Here is a 17302-nt window from a genome sequence, read left to right on the forward strand (position 1 = left end):
GATCCGCTCCCGCCACGTTTCAGTATGTCCTGAGATTCCCACCCCTTCTTCTCTCCCACCCCATCTGGATCTGGAGTCCAACTGAGACATCGCTGAAGGTCCGTGTTCCTGGAGCCCCTTCCCCTATTATTGAACCCGTTAGTTCAGTTCTCATTCACACATCAAAACTCCCGAGCATAACAACCTGTTATGACATTGAGTGGGTCAGAGTGCACTCAGGGTATCTGGCCATGTTTGGAGGAGAAGAGACACATTTGTAATTTCCCAGCGGTTGTCATTACCATGGAATGCAAAGTATAAAGATATTGATGTCAAAGTAATGCTTGAACAGAAAGAGGTTCAATGTCCATGCCTAACATTGATGGTCCAGAATCTGTGTATCCACTGATTTACATATTTGTGGAAGTGGTGACATGGTTGAGCTGGGGACTTTGTACTTAACAACTGCTTGCTCATTCGCCTGGAAGCTGATGAACAAAATTCTGTTTCAAAATTCAGAGTCACAGAAAGGTTACAGCAGGAAGGGAGCCTATTAGGCTCATGGTACTGTTACTGGCTGTGATCAAGAGCAATCAAGTTTTCCCATATCCCTGCAAATTCTTGCCTTTCAAGTACTTATCTCCTTTAGAATGTTCAGTTGAATCTGCATCCACTGATAACCCTGGCATTGCATTTCAGACCCTAGCCACTCTTAACGTATTAAAAAATTTATCCTCACGTCACTTTGCATTGTTTTGTCTGTCACCTTCAATCCCTGTCCACTAGGTCCTTGACCTTTCCTACAGTGGGAACAGTTTCTCTGCATGTAGTCCCTTCATGACTTTAAACACTTCTATCTCTTTGCAACTTCTGTTGTAAGGAGAACACTGGCTTCTGCAGTCTATTTACAACACCGTCCTAAAGTCCCTGTGGACACATTCTGATACCTTGTTAAAGAGCTTCAGAGCTCGTATTTCCTTATAACATAGGAAATTCATGCCATTGAGTTAATGCAGGCTATGAAGGATCTGGGACACATCTTTTCCAAACTGCAGTAATTGGCACAATACCTCAGCGTGACCAGAAATGGGTATTTTACAAAGAATTTTTATGGGTCCTCTTCAGCCCAGGATCCTGTATACTTTTGTGCTGAAGCCACTTTCTCAACCTACTCTGTTATTTTCAATGATACCCCTGAGCTGTTCTTGTGTGCCTTTTACAATTATTTGAGATATGGCCCACGATGGTGGTATCATCTGCAAACTTGTAGATGGAGTTAGAGCAGAAGCTGTCCACACAGCCATGAGTATATATGGAGTAGAGTAGAGGGCTGAGGACACTTGTGGAGCACCAATAATCATGCTGGAGGTGTTGCTGCCTATCCTCACTGATTGTGGTCTGTTGGTCAGAAAGTCAAGGATACAGTTGCAGAGGGAGGTGTTGAGTCCCAGGTCTCAGAGTTTGGTGATGAGTTTTCTTCGAATTATAGCATTGAAGGTGGAGCTGTAGTCAATAAACAATAGTCTAACATAGATGTCTTTACTGTCCAGATGCTCCAGAGATGAGTGTAGGGCCAGGGAGATGGTGTCCACTGCAGCCCTGTTTTGTGGTGGACCAGCACTGCATGACTTTCTGTTCTGGATCCTCCCATTTCAGATTCTGTTTGTAGGCAGGGAGAAGGAGCACAGCCTGGTGGACTGATTCACCAAATTGAGGGTGAAGGATGGCTCGAGAGTCATCTTTGATGATTGTACAGCAATGGTCAAGGGTGTTAGGGCCCCTGGTGGGACAGGAGACATGCTGGTAGTACTTTGATAACACGCTCTTGAGGTTGGCCTGGTTGAAGTCATTTGCAGTAATGAAGAGGGCCTCAGGGTATCCTGTCTCAAGGCTGTTGACCATTAAGCTCATTAAGTGCAGGTTTCATGTCCATCTGGGGTAGGATGTAAACTGCCATCAGGATAGCTGAAGTGAACACCTGTGGCAGGTAGTTATGGTTGAGACTTCACTGTTAGATATTCCAGGCTGGGTGAGCAGGAGCTCGCCAGGACTGTCACGTCCGAGCACCACGAGTTATTGATTAAGTAGCAGACCCCTCCGCCTCTAACTTTGCCCGAGGACGCTGTACGGTCCATTTGGTGGATTGAGAAGCCCTCTGGTTGTATGGCACAGTCAGGTGAAGCAGGTGTAAGCCATGTTTCGGTGAGACATAGAACACAACAGTCCCTCAGTTCTCTTTGTTAGGTTAGTCTTGCCCTTAGTTCATCAACTTTGTTCTCAATGGCCTGGACATTAATTAGTAGTATGCTTGGGGGGGGGGGGGGGGGCGGGGTGTCTTGTACCCACGCTGTTTCAGCCTCACCTGCAGCCCAGTCCTCTTACCATGATTCTGAGGTAAGTGGCTGCGACTCGTCGGTCCTGGAAGACCTGGAGCAGATTCACCTGGATTAGAAGGTAGGTGATTTCTTCTGGGCAGATTTTGAAGACCTGGAGAGGATTCTCCTGGACTGGAAGGTAGGTGACTGCTTGTGAACAGGCTTGGAAAACCTGGAATGGATTCAGCTGGCCTGTGAGGTAAGTTGCTGTTTACATACAGGTCTGAAGATCCTGAAGAGGAGTGATCTGCCCCAGCAGGTAAGTGGGGGTGTCGGGGGGGCTCAACGTCGGGACTCGGCCCATGGTGCTCCGTAGGGTCGGGCTTCTGATCCAGAGGGGATCTGGTGTCGGGCCCTGGGTCGGGCATCCCCGCTGGTCGGGTCGGGGCTCGGCCTCCAATGACTTTGGGTAATTGTACGTGCAGTTCAGCAAATTATTTACTTGACTTCTTTGCATTTATGGGAAAGGCAACCAGAGGAAATCATTGAGCCCTCTGAGTGTTGTGTAGGATGAGGAGGAGACCATCCTATCCTTTTGAACGCTACATAGACACAGGAGCTGTCCTACTCTGCTGTTAAATAGAGTCAGGAGGCAGCCAAGGTTGCAGGCAGGAAGGACTAAATGGCAGAAGGGATGTTGGAGTAAGGCAAAAGGAGAGGGAAATGGGAAAATAAGGAAAAACAAATCGAAGGGAACCTTAATCCATCTTTTGTTCCTTTAGCTGTCCCATTTTTTTTTAACACCATTGTCCTGGTTTTCAATCTATCCTGCCTTCCACAATATCATAGACATACCCTTCGTTCTTTCCTCCCACCCCATTTTCCTGCCACTGCATTTCCTTTAAACCTTTATAGTTTTATTTCCATGCAAGATCACAGACCTGAAATTTTAATTATGCTTCTTTCTCAAACACTGCCTGTCCTGAGGAGTACTTCCAGAATTTTCTGATCCTTGCTCATTTTCACTATGAGCCCCCCTCCGCCCCCCTTCTCCCCCCCCCCCCCCCCCCCCCCAGCATCCACCCTCCAGCAACCTGTTTCATGTAGATTACACCTTGCTTTGTCCTTCTCACTTGCTGTAATAGTTTTTAGGGTTGACTATTGGTTTGTTACATAGGGACAAAAGGAGATCATCTAGCCAAATCAACTCATTGCTCTGAGCTTGTATCATCTGCAAACATGGACAGATTTCTCTCTGTGCTCAACCCCCGGGTATAAAAAAAGGTGGATCGTCCCACATTGTATAACTTCAGCTCTGCAGCCCATTCTGAAATGCCATGGCTCAGATGAAGTGACAGCGTTTACAAGATTGTTTCTTCATTTTCCCATTCTACTACCATCCCTTCCCCTTCCACCCCATTCTTTAATGGGATATAAACATAGAACATAGAACACTACAGCACAGTACAGGCCCTTCAGCTCACAATGTTGTGCCAAGCAATGTTTGCTTTGCTGACAAAGCAAAAAAAATAATTGACAGTCTTTACCAAGGCCATTAATGGTCCACAAGTTCCCATCAGGGTGCACACAAACAGTTTGCATATTAAACCTACCCCCTCGCTTCATTTTCAAAATTAAACAGCAATGTTGACAAATTAGTGGATTTGTCACAAAATTGAGACATTTTAACTGCCAAAATATAACAGAAAATGCATGAGGTACTCAGCAGCTCGGGCAGCCTCTGGGGAGAGAGAAACAGAGTTAATGTTTCAAAACTGACAAAAAGTCATCAAACTGAAACATTAACAATTTTTCTCTCTCCACAGATACTGCCTGAGTATCCCTAGCATTTTCTGCAAATTTTTGCTTTCTGAATATTAAGTTTTGGCTCTCTGAGCTAGAAAATGGTGATGAGTCCAGCAATTTCCAAGTCAGTCCTTGAAACCTTTTAGATACTTATAGTATGTAGACAAGCAATATTTCTTTATCAGCATTGATATTCTCTTCCTGCATTTACCTAACTTCCTATGGTTTTGGCAACACCCATAATATCTATTATTTGTTTGAAAGGACGGGTGGAATAAGACTATATACAATGAGTGTAAGATGGTGACAAGTGAAGTGACACACTTGATAACATCAGAACTGTATGTAATACATTGGTGCAACAAGTTGTATTACTGTAACCAACTCTGCCCCATTTTACCTCGCATAGTTGGCCAAATTGACAACTTCTGCTTTAAAATAGCAATTTTCTGAGGCTTGTCTGGCCACTTTCAGATCCGAAAAGTTGGCAACACTGCAAAGTACCAGTCTATTGTGGAAGTAAGGGACAAAAAGGAGGGTGTTGGTTTTCATGGGAGCAAGAGACCTTGCTACATAGTGTAGGAAGCTCATCAAGACCATTGATGAGAGTCTAGAGCCTCAATGGTTGAGAGTGCCATCTACTTTTAATGAGGGAGTTAGAGAATTTATGGCGACTTGCAATTATATAGCACCTTTTAGTATAATTAAAATATCATCAGTCGAAAACTGACATGAAGCCACATGAGGTATTATGACAAGTGCAAGGAAATTGGTCAAAGAGGTAGGTAGGTGCTAGGGAACATGCTAGAAACTGAGAGATCAAAAGAGAGTTAAGAAGGGAGGTTCAGAGTTTTAAGCCGAGATAACTGATTACACAGCTACCAATGATGGAAACTGGGGATGTGCAAGAGATCAGAAGAGTGAAAATTTCTTGGATAATGGAACTGAAGAGATGGAAAGGGGTGAGGATGTGGAGGGATTTGAAAACAAGAATGAGAATTTTGAAATGGACCAGGAGTCGCCAATCTAAGTTTTATTTCTTTGATTTACAGATAACCATGAGCTCCCCTGCTTCTACTCTCCGAATAGCTACTTTCTGCAGGAGTTCCCGGAATTTCCTGACAAAACCTGGCCTACGATACTTCAGCTCAGTTACTCGGAGCTCGACGCTGGAGGGAAAATCTCTCAGACAAGAGAAACTAGACAGTAAAGGTTTAACAAAATCACTGCCAAAATGCGCCGATGTGGTGGTGATGGGTGGTGGCAGTGTGGGCTGCCAAACACTGTACCATTTGGCAAAAATGGGGATCACCAACGTGGTCCTGCTGGAACGGGATCAGCTGATGGCTGGGACTACTTGGCACACAGCTGGTAAGGATGAGAGTTGGGTTAGGGTGGGAAAGTATGTGGTCAGAGTGGCAGAGGCAGCTCACATCCACGATGGAGGAGCCAATGGAGTGAAAGCCTAACACTGCTCAAAGTCAATGTCCGAAGTCAAGGTCGGGTTTCTTGTCATATACACAAGTATGCACAGGTGCACAGAAAAGCTTAGTTGCAGCAGCATCACAGGCACGTAGCATCAGATAATGACCATTCACAAAACAGCATAAATTATCTACAATTGTTACATAAAGAACATCATTAGAACAAAGAAATCAAAGTTTATTGTGGTTCAAAGTGGTCATAGTGTCGCTCAGTAGGAATGAGTGGGGAACTGAGGAGGAGTGTGTACCCTTCAGGGAATCATAGGTTGTGCCCCAGCAAGGACACCACAGACATATCTCTTGGGCAAGACTGGGCCATTCAGCCCCTCAAGCCTGTTCCATCATTTAATCAGATCATAGTTGTTATAATTTCTTTCTCTGTTTTATTGCCCTCAGTAAAATCCCTCGTTCTCATTTTATTCATGTTCATTTGACTCAGTCTCAAAAAATACTTCTTGGTGGGATGTGGGGAGGAGGATAAGAGAGTTCCACATTTTCATTAACCCTTGTGTGAGTAAAGTGTTTCCAGAACAGATGGGTTGTTTTATTTACTTTGCAACACTCCACCGGAGGGAATGTTTCTCTGTGCCTTCTCGATCAACTCATTTGATCATCTTAAACAGCTGGTAGAGCCGCTGCCTCACAGCTCCAGCGACAGCTTAAGAGGAAGGATGGCACAATGGCGCAGCAGTCAGTGCTGCTGTCCTGCAGCTCCAGTGATCCGCGTTCAATTGTGACTCGGGCTGTCTGTGTGGAGTTTGCATGTTCTCCCTGTGATTGTGTGGGTTTCCTCCAGGTGCTCCAGTTTCCCCCACATTCCTGATGGTGTGAAGGATGGTCAGTAAATTGGCCACTGTGAATCGCCCCTAGCGTTTAGAAGAGTGGTAAAATCTGGGGCAGGTGTGGCGTTGGGAGTGGAGGGTGTTGATGGGAATGTGGGGAGAATAAAATGGGATTAGTGTAGGATTATGGGTGCTTGGTGGTCGGGGTGGACTTGTCGGGCCAAAGGTGACCTAAATGAGATTACCACTTGACTATAGAGTTATAGACCTCCATCGTCAAGGGAATATAAGCCTAGTCTACGTAGCCTGCTCTTGTAACTTAACTATTGATTTCCTCATGTCATTCTCATAAATCCATTCTGCCAATGCTCTCACCCCAACACCAGTGTATCATGAGTGCTGTGGTCCCCAGGGCTGTGACCTTCCTCAGTTCAATCCCCTTCACTTTCCACAGGACTCTTGTGGCAACTGCGACCCAGTGACACTGAGGTTGAGCTCCTGAAGTACACTCGAGAGGTTGTGAGTAAAGATCTAGAGCAGGAGACTGGGCTACACACCGGTTGGATTGAGAATGGTGGGCTCTTCGTAGCCTCCAACAAGCAGCGAATGGATGAGTACAAACGCCTCATGTCGGTAAGTTCCATGGCAGTGTGTAGACTTCCAGGAAATCACTAGAATGCACTTCCACTTTTGTCACATCGACACATGTGAGATGAGTCAATACTTAGACTGATAAGTGTGAGGCAGTCAGCAATAATACATGTGGATGGGTTAGTTAGCAGATTTATGTCAACATGATACCGTTCAGAAGCTGGTCTCCCTCTGTAAATCCTGCATGGCTCACTTGGTTATGCTTCTGCTGACAGCAGGCAGGAGTTATGTTGCTATCATTAAGTAGATGGTCTGTTCTCTGTTGCCAACAGCTGCTGTGTCCTCTCTTGGCTGCTGTTTGCTGCCTTCAGCTCATTCAGTGCCAGATTTGATTTCCCCGGCACACCCCCCCCCCCCCCACCCCAATCCAAATTTCATTCCATTTCCCCTTCTGATGATGTATAGTCTTGTTCCAATCTTCATTTGTGAAAACAGAATCAAATTACTTCAGGATCATAGTTATACTTTTATTCTCCTTTATCCATAGTCCAGCTCCTGTGATTGTTCTTTTAACATCTGTACAGCTTGGATTGCCCTCACAGTATCTACTGGTATTTGGACATGTCCCCCATTTGCCCAATTTCCCCCTCTGCCTCATTACCATCCTTTGTCTATTCCTTGTTTTATGTGGAGGTTATTTGCTTCTCCCCTTGCTGGGTCTCCCTTTTTCTCAAATTTGAACGTTTTCACTGCGAATGTTACTCGTGGCTCCTTTACCAGTTCATTTCAGTTTGGGGCTGATCATCTTAAATGGCAGAACCTTCTCTTTCCCCCTCAGCTTAGACTCTTCAATAATCTTGTTGTACAATGAACCCCAACTATGGTTCGCATGCTGTTTGCCAGTTCTGTCTCCTGTGTCAGTTATTTGCCTTGCTTCATCTTGCAGATATAAGTAAGCAAATCCTTGTATCAAATGTGTTCTCAGGATGAGTGCATAACTAGAAAGGCTGGTGTTTAGTACCCATTCTCTGACTTCTTTTGTGAAGGTGGTGGTGAGGCACCTTCATCTTTAATGACTGCAGTGTATGTGGTGAAGGTGCTCTTGAGTTCTATACTCCATAAATTTGACTTGATAACAATGAAGATGTCAAAGCTGGTATCATGTGATTTGGAAGAGAACTTGGAGATGGTTCTGATCACACAGAAACACTAGGCTCAGCATGTTACATTCTCAAATCCAAGACACTTTGTTGGAGGATCAAACCCTGTTTCAGAAAGTGTAGCCCATAATACTTACTTTGACACAAAGAATCCATTCAGCTATTTGTGTCATAGAACATAGAACAGTACAGAACAGGAACAGCCCCTTTGGCCTATGATGTCTGTGCTGAATACGATGCTGAATTAAACAAAATCTCTTCTACCTGCACATGATCCATATCCCTCCATTCCCTGCATATTTGTGTGTCTAACAGCCTCTTAAATGCCACTATTGTATCTGCTTCCACAAACCCCCCCCCTCCCCACCCCGGCAGCCCATTCCAGGCACCTACCACTCTCTATGTAAAAACAAAACTGGCCTTGCACACCTTCTTTAAACTTTCCCATCTCACACCTTAAATGCATGTCCTCTGGTACTTGACATTTCTACCCTGGGTAAAAGACTCTGACTGTCTACACTATCTGTGCCTTTTATAAGCTTCTGTCAGATCTCCTCTCAGCCTCTGAAGCTCGAGAGTAAAAAAAAACAAGTTTGTCCAATCTCTTCTTATAGCTCATACTCTTTAATTCAGACGGCATCCTGGTAAACTTCTGCGCCCTTTCCAAAGCCACCGTATCCTTCCTGTAATGGACCGACTAGAATTGTACACAATGCTCCAAGTGTGCTCCAAAGTTTTATATAGCTACAACATGACTTCCTTACTCCTATACTCAATGCCCCGACCAGTGAAGGCAAGCAAGCTATATGCCTTCTTAACTACCCTATCAACTTGCATGGTCACTTTCAGGTAGATCCTTCTCTACGTCAATGCTGTTAAGGATCCTGCCATTAACTGTATACTTGGCCCTTACATTAGACCTCTCAAAGTGTAACACCTCCACTTACCCAGATTAATCTCCATCTGCCATTTCTCCACCCATATCTGTAACCGATATGCATGCTGTTTTATCCTTTGACAGCCCTGTGCACTGTCCGCAGGTCCACCAATCTTTGTGTCGTCTGCAAACTTACTAACCCATTCATCTACATCTTCATCCAAGTAATATATATATATATCAGGCCAATTTCCCTTCTTTAGTTCCCTAAAGCCCAACTTATTCTTTCTCTCCTGCCCTTTTTGATTCCTTTGTCACTGGCCTTCTGTAAGGGGTAACTTACAGTAGCCAGTTAACCTACTGGCGTACCTTGATGTCGGAGGAAGCCAGAGCACCCAGCAAGAATGTCCAAACTCCATGCAGACAGCTCCCTTGGTCAGGATTGTACCCAGGTCCCTGGAGCTGTGAGGCAGGAGCCCTAACTTCTATTCCACCATGGTACGTTCTTACTCCTTCATGTTACCCATTGCAGACTGAAACCCCTCACTGCAGTACTGAGGGAGTGCTGCACCATTCCATCTGAGAAATGTAGCATTAAACCAATGCCCCACTTTCCCTCAGTTGGATGTAAAAGATCCCAGAGCACTATTTTAAGCAGAACGGGACTGTTCTCCCTCGTTTCTGCCTTTAAGTGAATTATCTGATCACTTATTTCATTCCTGTTTGTGAAGTCTTGCAGTAGACAACTTGGCAGCTGCACTTCCTATGTTACAATGGTGACAAGATCCATTGAGGCCATCATTTGTCCTAAAGAAATGCCTTTTGTTCTAGTTTACACAATTTGGTAATCGTGCTTGGGAGTGCTGTTATTGGTTCAATAATTCTAGAAACAAGATAGACAGTTTGAGAATTTGAATTCCTATTTGCTTAGAAATTTGAAAATACAGATGGGACAGATAAAAGTTGCCTTGAAGCTGTCTGACTGCCATAAAAATTCAACTGGTTCACAATGTCCTTCAGAGAAGGGAATTTGTTTCATTTGCCCTGGGCCTATTTGCAACTCTAGTCAAGCACATACATAGAGGCACAGACACACAGAGAACCACACACTATTTGAATTGCAAGATGTTCAGTTGTAATATAACAAAAAAAGGTAAAAGGGGTTTGAGGTTGAATCACAAAATGACACAGCACAGAGCAAGGCTCTTCAACTTCTCATAGCTCTTTGAAACAGCTATCCCATTAGTCCCACACCCCTGCCTTCTCCACAAGCCAACAATCTTCCCCTTTTCTTATTTTGTCCCCATCCCAACTTTATCTACATTGAGTGTGTAGCATCTCACTCAGTGTGTCACATTTGTTTTTTTTCAAACTTGCATTTTAAAGATTTGAATTATTATACACAGCAGAAAACATGCTAGATTAAACACAGCCACATACTGCAACCAGAGGCTGAAAGTAATAATTAATCACTTTTCATATTTGCAGGAGTGCTGGCATCAGTCAGTGTTTAAGTCCATCACTAAATAAACTCTTACACAAGCAGCAAGGTCACTGCAACTAAACGAGCAAAAACAACATCCCCTGATCATGGGTTTGGTGTCACTTGTGGTGTGAGTGAGCAGAGGTTGAGGGCTAGGATGGGCATTCCAAGTGCTGAGTGTGAGGAAATGTGAGCTTCAAGGGTCTTAATCATGGAATGGCAACCTGTTTATGTTGCTTTGTTTCTTGTGAGGGGGAAGAGATGTGCAAACAGGAATTGACTATTTAAATTGCTAAATCCTTCCCTTTGCTCACTGTTGGTTTGCATTGTTTGCAATATTTTTTGGGGGAAACTGAGTCACAGAAGAGCAACTCCCATATGAGTGTAGTGCTCATTGTAAGCTATTCCCGCTCAGAAAAGGGGAATGGAACACATTTATGGTTTGTAGCAAGTGGTGCTTGCCACACCTGAAGCTACCGAATATGTTCCTGTCTTCCTAACAGTACTTGATCACAAATTAGATCAAGCATACAGCAGTCAGCAGCCATTTCGCTCCAGAGAACTACGCTCTTTGTCACTTCTCTCTTTATCTCACCAATCACAATATCCTCCTATACCTTTCCCTTTGCATGTTTAGTTTTCTCTGAAGTATGTCTTTGTGATTCACCCAATCTCTCCATGGTCATGAGTTCCATATTCTCATCTCTCTCTACACGAAGACATCTCTGGATTCCCTATTTGATTTATTATTGACTGTAAAATTGATGGTGTCTCATTCAGGACACAGTCAGAAGCAGAAACCCAGCTGGTTATTCTACACCTTGTTCAGACACAAACAGCCATTTGGATCTATGTGATTTTCAACCCATTTTCCAGGGGATTGTAATCTGTGTTGGGAGAAGGCTGTTGAAGGAATTTCCACAAATTACCCACTCCTAGCACAAAACAGGAAAATTATAGCTCTCTCCACAAGACTGGCCATGTTTCCTCATTCTGCAAGCTTCCTTCACACTTGATATCTCTAAAATATCTCTTCACAATTTTATTTCTCCTCCAATGTACCACTTGCAGTTCCAGTAAGTTATTGTCATATGCTCTTAAAGGCCATGCCCTGGCACAATGAATTCTGTTTCCCCCAGTGTGGGTTGGTGTGTGCAGGACCCGTCCCCCAGTGAGGGTCAATGACTGTGGAGCTTAGTGCTTGTGAACTTGTATCCAGTGAAGTGCCAGTTCTAGGGAATCCACATCCCGATGAATGCAAATTTTTTTTTAACCAAATTTTTTTTCTCCCAACTTTAGTTGGGGAAAGTCTATGGGATTGACTCTCATGTGCTGTCACCTTCGGAGACAAAAGACCTTTACCCATTGATGAACGTGAGTGACCTGTATGGCACTCTATATGTTCCCTCTGATGGCACCATGGATCCTGCTGGAACCTGTAGCACTTTGGCACGGGCTGCAACCACTCGCGGGGCAACGGTAAGTTACTGGCTCCTTCCTGTGACAAACGATTTTAGATTCACCCTCACACCAGTTGCTTGTATGTGGTACTTGGATGCGCAGCCCTGTTATAGGGCAGTGACAAGCAACCAGGCTCCATTTTATAACTGCTCACACTGTGGAAATATTTGACTTTCGTTTATTGGATCAGATGAATACTGATTCCTCTGTCTAGTTGGTCGTGGCATCTCTTGCCCCCCAACCTGCGATTACAATTGGCCCACAGCACCAACACTCAGATATAATTTCTGGTTTAATTGGTTGACACATCCATTGAAATGAAGAGCAATGGGACTGCACAGGAACAGCTGTAACTTAAATTCTGGGCCACGTGTAGTAGGGGTTGATTGAACTAATTCAGAGTAAATCAAGGAGACATCTCCCATCTGGTCCCATCTGTGCCCCTGTCCCATACCGATTGCAGTTCATTTTCCATGTTCTTTTAGCGCTGTTTGTAAGAATGTGTCCTGAAATCACTTGAACTTGTTCAGCACCACTTAACCTCCTAAATGGTGCTCATCTGCAGGTAAACATCAGTTTTGCTTGCTGCCGCCTTAAAATCTCAATAGTTAATGTCATCACAATCAACGTACATTTATGCAGCTCCTTTAATGTAGACAGAAGTCCCGGGGTAATGCATCAGAGTGTAAGGGCTCCAAGCCAGAGCAGGAGTGAGTTTCTGCTTCACTGCACCCATCTCTGAAGGCATCCACTGAGTTGTCTCATCGAACAGCTTGTTAAAATTACTCGGGTGTTTAGTCGACAAGGAAGCGTGGCAGCTTATGTGGAAAGTTGGTTAATGGACGGGGAGCAACTGTTCCTTGGGCGGCAGAAAGGGCCAAAACCAGCTCTGTCTTTGTTTTCCCATCCGCATTTGTGGAATTGTGGGCAACAGGTAAGTGGACTAAGGTTAGTTCAGGACCTAACGGGTCTTTAGCGCGACGACGGGATTCAACAAGATCATTATGTCCTGTAATTGGGGAATTAAGACAAGGGGCCTGAGGGATGGGTTTTCCTGACTAGGATTACTGAGGGATATCAGGCAAAGAGCAATAAATGGAAATGGATAGTCTCTTCCTGTGCCACACAGTTCCACGGTTATCATAGAGTCACAGTACAGAATGATGCCCTTCAGCCCAACTTCAGATGACCATCAAGTATCCATTTTTATACTAATTCTACCCGAACCCATCATAATTCTCCCTACATCCCTATCAACTCCCCAGATTCAACCACACTAGGGGCAACTTACAAATTAGCCATGTCAGCCAGTGTGTTTTTGGGACATAGGAGGAAACTGGAGCACCAGGAGGACATGCACCCATTAACAGGGGGAATGTGCAAAGTTCACACAGGCAGCTCCAGAGATCAGGATTTAATCCGGGCCGCTGGAGCAGCTCAGTGAGCTGCCCCACTGTGTACCGCCCTGATTCTGGATACTGGCTGTGTTTTCTTCCCCCAAATACACTTCCAAGGCTATGGGCTGAATGCTGGGAAATGCACTAGAATAGATAGGTGCCTGATGGGCAGCATGGATATGGTGGGCTGAAGGGCCTGTGTCCTTCCTGCATGACATTATCACTCCACTTCTAACTGAATCAAAAATTTGCAGTGAATTGCCTTGTTGCATAAAAGATCTGAAGTCAAGGCTCCATTATCTTAGGTCCCTGTGCTGAGGGTTCTTGTATCATATCAAGAATTGGGGTCTTGTGTTTGTGTTGGGGGGTGTCTCATTTTTTCAGATTGGGGCCTTGCATCGTTTCAGTGGCGTCGTCTTTTTTCAGGTTTCCTGTGTCCTGTGTCAAGGTTGGGGGGTGGGGGTGGGGGGGGAGGCGGGGGGTTCATGAGTCTCGTGTTAGTTTGGAGGTGTCTTGAGTCTTGTGTCAAGGATTGGGGAGGTGGTCTCCAGTGTCAGGGATTTGGGGGATTTCGGATTATGTCATGGGTCTCAGGATTTGTTGGGGTTGGAAAGTGCCTCGAGCCTTGTGTGAGGGGTCACTTGGGAGGCCTGTGTTGTGTCAGGGGTCATGGGGATCCTGTGTTGTGTCAGGGGTCACTTGGGGGTTCCAGGGTTGTGTCAGGGGTCACTTGTGGGTCTCGGATTGTGTCAGTGGTCAGATGGGATCTCGGCTTGTGTCAGGGGTCTTAGGTCATGCCAGGGTCAGAGGGTGTCCTGGTACATGTCATGTTAGGGTCTGGGGTGGGTCTCAAGTCATATGTCCGGACTTGGAGGGCTATCAGGTATTATGACAGGGATGAGTGGATCTTGAGTCGCATCTTTTGCCAGGGGCTGCTGAGGGGGAAGGTGTTCTGCAGATTTGCGTCAAGGGTTGAGGTGGGGGTCTCAGATCGAGGGGATCTTGAAGTCAGAGCTCTTCTTGGATCATGTCAGGGGAAGGAGAGTTCTCCTTGTGTCAGCATTGGGGGGTGGGGGGTGTGGTCTCAAGTCAAAGCCTCTCTTGATTGACCTCTGAAACTGGGGAGAGTTATTGGAGCAGTACTAGTGCAGAGGGGTGAGTTGGGTGGTGGGGGTGTTGAATTGCGTGACAGGTGACAGGCTTGGTTGGGGAGAGCTCAAGCCTTGTGTCTGCAGCCGGAGGGCAACTTAGGTCCTGTGCTGTGGTCGGGGGGTCCTTGAGTTGTAGTTCAGTGGAAGCAGGTCCAGTGTCATGGGGTCGGGGTATTGAAATGTGTTCAAGGGGATTTGAGGTAAAGAGCCTTGTGTCAAGGCCCTTGGTTCAGGGATAACGTTTGCACTCTGTGACTACGTCATGCTTGCTTCATCTCTCTTAAGGTTATTGAGAACTGCCCAGTGACGGGGATCCAAGTGAAGGTGGACGATTTCGGAATTCGACGGGTCACTGGTGTAGAGACAGACTATGGAACAATCGAGACAGCTTGTGTGATTAACTGTGCAGGTGAGACAAAGGGAGAGTCAGGGAAACGCTGGGTTCACTAACCTGGAGTACAGTTTCCAGTCGTTGATGCAGAATGGTTTCATGTGGAAGGCATGGTCTAATATCTCCCATTATCTGATCTTCAGGGTGCTCCCAAAGTAATTTACAGACAAAAAGATACTTCTGAATTCTGGTTAACACAATAATGTGGGGAATTTCTGCTCAGCAAGATCCACTGTCATTGAGATTAGGAGCAGTCTCTTTGAATGTATAAAATTCTTCATGGGCCTGGCTGGTGGACACTGAGAGGCTAGAATTAAGGGAACAGTCTCAGCACTAGGGCCTGAGATGAGGAGAAATTTCATTTGGAGGATGCAAATCTTTGGAAATCTGTATCTCATAGACCTTTGGATGCTGAGTATTTTCGAGACTGGGGTTAATATGTTTCAGGGCACAAAGTGAGTCAGGGATAGGTTGAGCAGTTGCACATGATGTAAAATTTCAGCCTCAGTGCTGCCCCAAGGCAAGTGCACCACCCCACCCACCTCCCAATCCTTGGAACTACCCTGGGGCAAGTCCCTCTCCTAGGTGCAGTGGGTGAGTTTGGATCTTGTCATGGGTCTCAGGCTATATTGGGGTTACAACGTGTCTTAAGTCTTGTGTCAGGGGTCAGTTGTGGGTCTCGGGTTGTGTCAGGGGTCAGTTGGGATCTTAACTTGTGCCAGGGGTCAGGGGTCTTGGGTGATGCCAGGGTCAGAGCATTCTGAGACGTGTCAGGGCTGGATCCTGAGACTTGTCATGTTAGGGTCTGGGGCGGGTCACAAGTCTTGTATCAGGACTCGGGGGGGTATCAGGGATGACAGGGATCAGCCTTGGGTTGCATCTTTTGCCAGGAGTCAGTGGGGGTGGGGGGTGTGCCAATGGGCTAGTACCCCTCCTCTCTCCGCCCACGCAGGTGAGTCACACACTTCCTCAGTGCCACCCCTTGTGACCTGAAGCTCTTGCTTACTGCTATTTGGTCCAATGGTGCACTTCTGCCTACATATGGATGTTTCCATTAGTAGGAAAGTCTAGGATCTGAGGGCACAGCCTCAGAATAAAGGGACACCACTTTAGAACTGAGACGAGGAGGAATTTCTTCAGCCAGAGGGTGGTGAATCTGTGGAATTTGTTGCCACAGAGGGCTGTGAGACCGAGTCATTGGGTATATTTAAGGTGGAGGTTGATAGGTTCTTTATTGGTAAGGTGGTTAAGGATTACGGGGAGAATGGGGTTGAGAAAAAAAAATCAGCCATGATTGAATGGCAGAGCAGAGTCGATGGGCCGAGTGGCCTAATTCTGCTCCTATATTTTATGGTCTTATAGCACCAGACTATTCACCTGATTTTGTTTCATAAAGTGGGCCCTTTGGAATGGGTGCTCCATTTTGATGTGTGAAATTCCAAAAAAATCCTGGGCCAGCGTCAATACTGAGGTTAGCTGTGACGTTGGGGTAAATGAAAAGTGGGGGTAAAAGATGTTGGGGTAAAAGAAGGTGAGAACAGCTGGGTTAATATGTTGTATGATAAAATATGATATTTTGTGTACTGGATAAATATTAGATATGATGGATGTGTTTTTAATATTTCTGAATGACTTTGTTATATTCCTCCCTCCATCTCCCCTCGATGCTCCCTTCAACTGCACAAAGCCTCCCTTGATTCTCAGACAAGGGAGAATTGTCAGAGCAGTGTGACAGCAGAGGGCAGGCTGTGAGCTGGGCAATGCTAACTTGCTCTGTTTGGTAACAGGTGTATGGGCTCGGAAGCTGGGGGCCATGGCGGGGGTTAATGTCCCACTTATTGCCATGCGCCACGCGTACGTGGTCACAGAGCGGATCGAAGGAATCCAGGTACATGTTGGAATCTAGGGGCTCAACTCCGTTGGTTCTATATTGACACTTATGTGAATGTGACCAGACAGTTTATATGCCACAATGTGACTGGTTCCTTTAGAGGGGCAAACAGTTCCAGCTCCTACTCTGTTCCAGGGGTTAGGGCTTCATTGGTGTCAGATCATTCATTGCTTGGTCAATCTTAAAGCATAAGTGGGCTATTTGACCTCAGAGGCGGTTGCATCCTACCCTTAAATTTTTTTTAAAAATTTTTTTACTTACAGCGTGGTAAACAGGCCCCTTACCTGACCTCCAGTGTACCTTCCAGCTAGTGTCACTGGTGAGGAATGAGAGCATTGTGGTTATCTACAGCTGCCCTCTTACTGACTGGTTACCTGTTCCCCTTCCTTCATGGTGGGCAGTGGAGTTACTCCACCTCACTGAGGTTCAATATAGCATTCCCAGACCTTTGGTCCCATTGAGATCTGGTGGGGTTGCTCACCTTGTACAATCCATCTCCACATAAACCATCTGGGAGCCCATGTTTCTGCTGAA

The 17302-nt window shown here is 45.6% G+C and overlaps 1 protein-coding gene across 3 annotated transcripts in view; it reads left to right on the forward strand.

The window, feature by feature from the left end:
* The window catches only part of sardh (sarcosine dehydrogenase), a 43595-nt gene that overhangs the window by 1227 nt on the left and 25066 nt on the right, over positions 1-17302 (forward strand). For all 3 annotated transcript variants that reach the window (XM_052037243.1, XM_052037245.1, XM_052037244.1), the window contains exons 2-6: positions 5153-5471; positions 6821-6999; positions 11777-11956; positions 14772-14895; positions 16665-16765. In XM_052037243.1, the coding sequence (XP_051893203.1) occupies positions 5153-5471; positions 6821-6999; positions 11777-11956; positions 14772-14895; positions 16665-16765 (903 nt within the window). The remainder of the gene's footprint in view (positions 1-5152; positions 5472-6820; positions 7000-11776; positions 11957-14771; positions 14896-16664; positions 16766-17302) is intronic.

This window comes from Pristis pectinata, chromosome 23 (genome assembly GCF_009764475.1).
Source record: "Pristis pectinata isolate sPriPec2 chromosome 23, sPriPec2.1.pri, whole genome shotgun sequence".
NCBI classification, from domain to species: Eukaryota; Metazoa; Chordata; class Chondrichthyes; order Rhinopristiformes; family Pristidae; genus Pristis; species Pristis pectinata.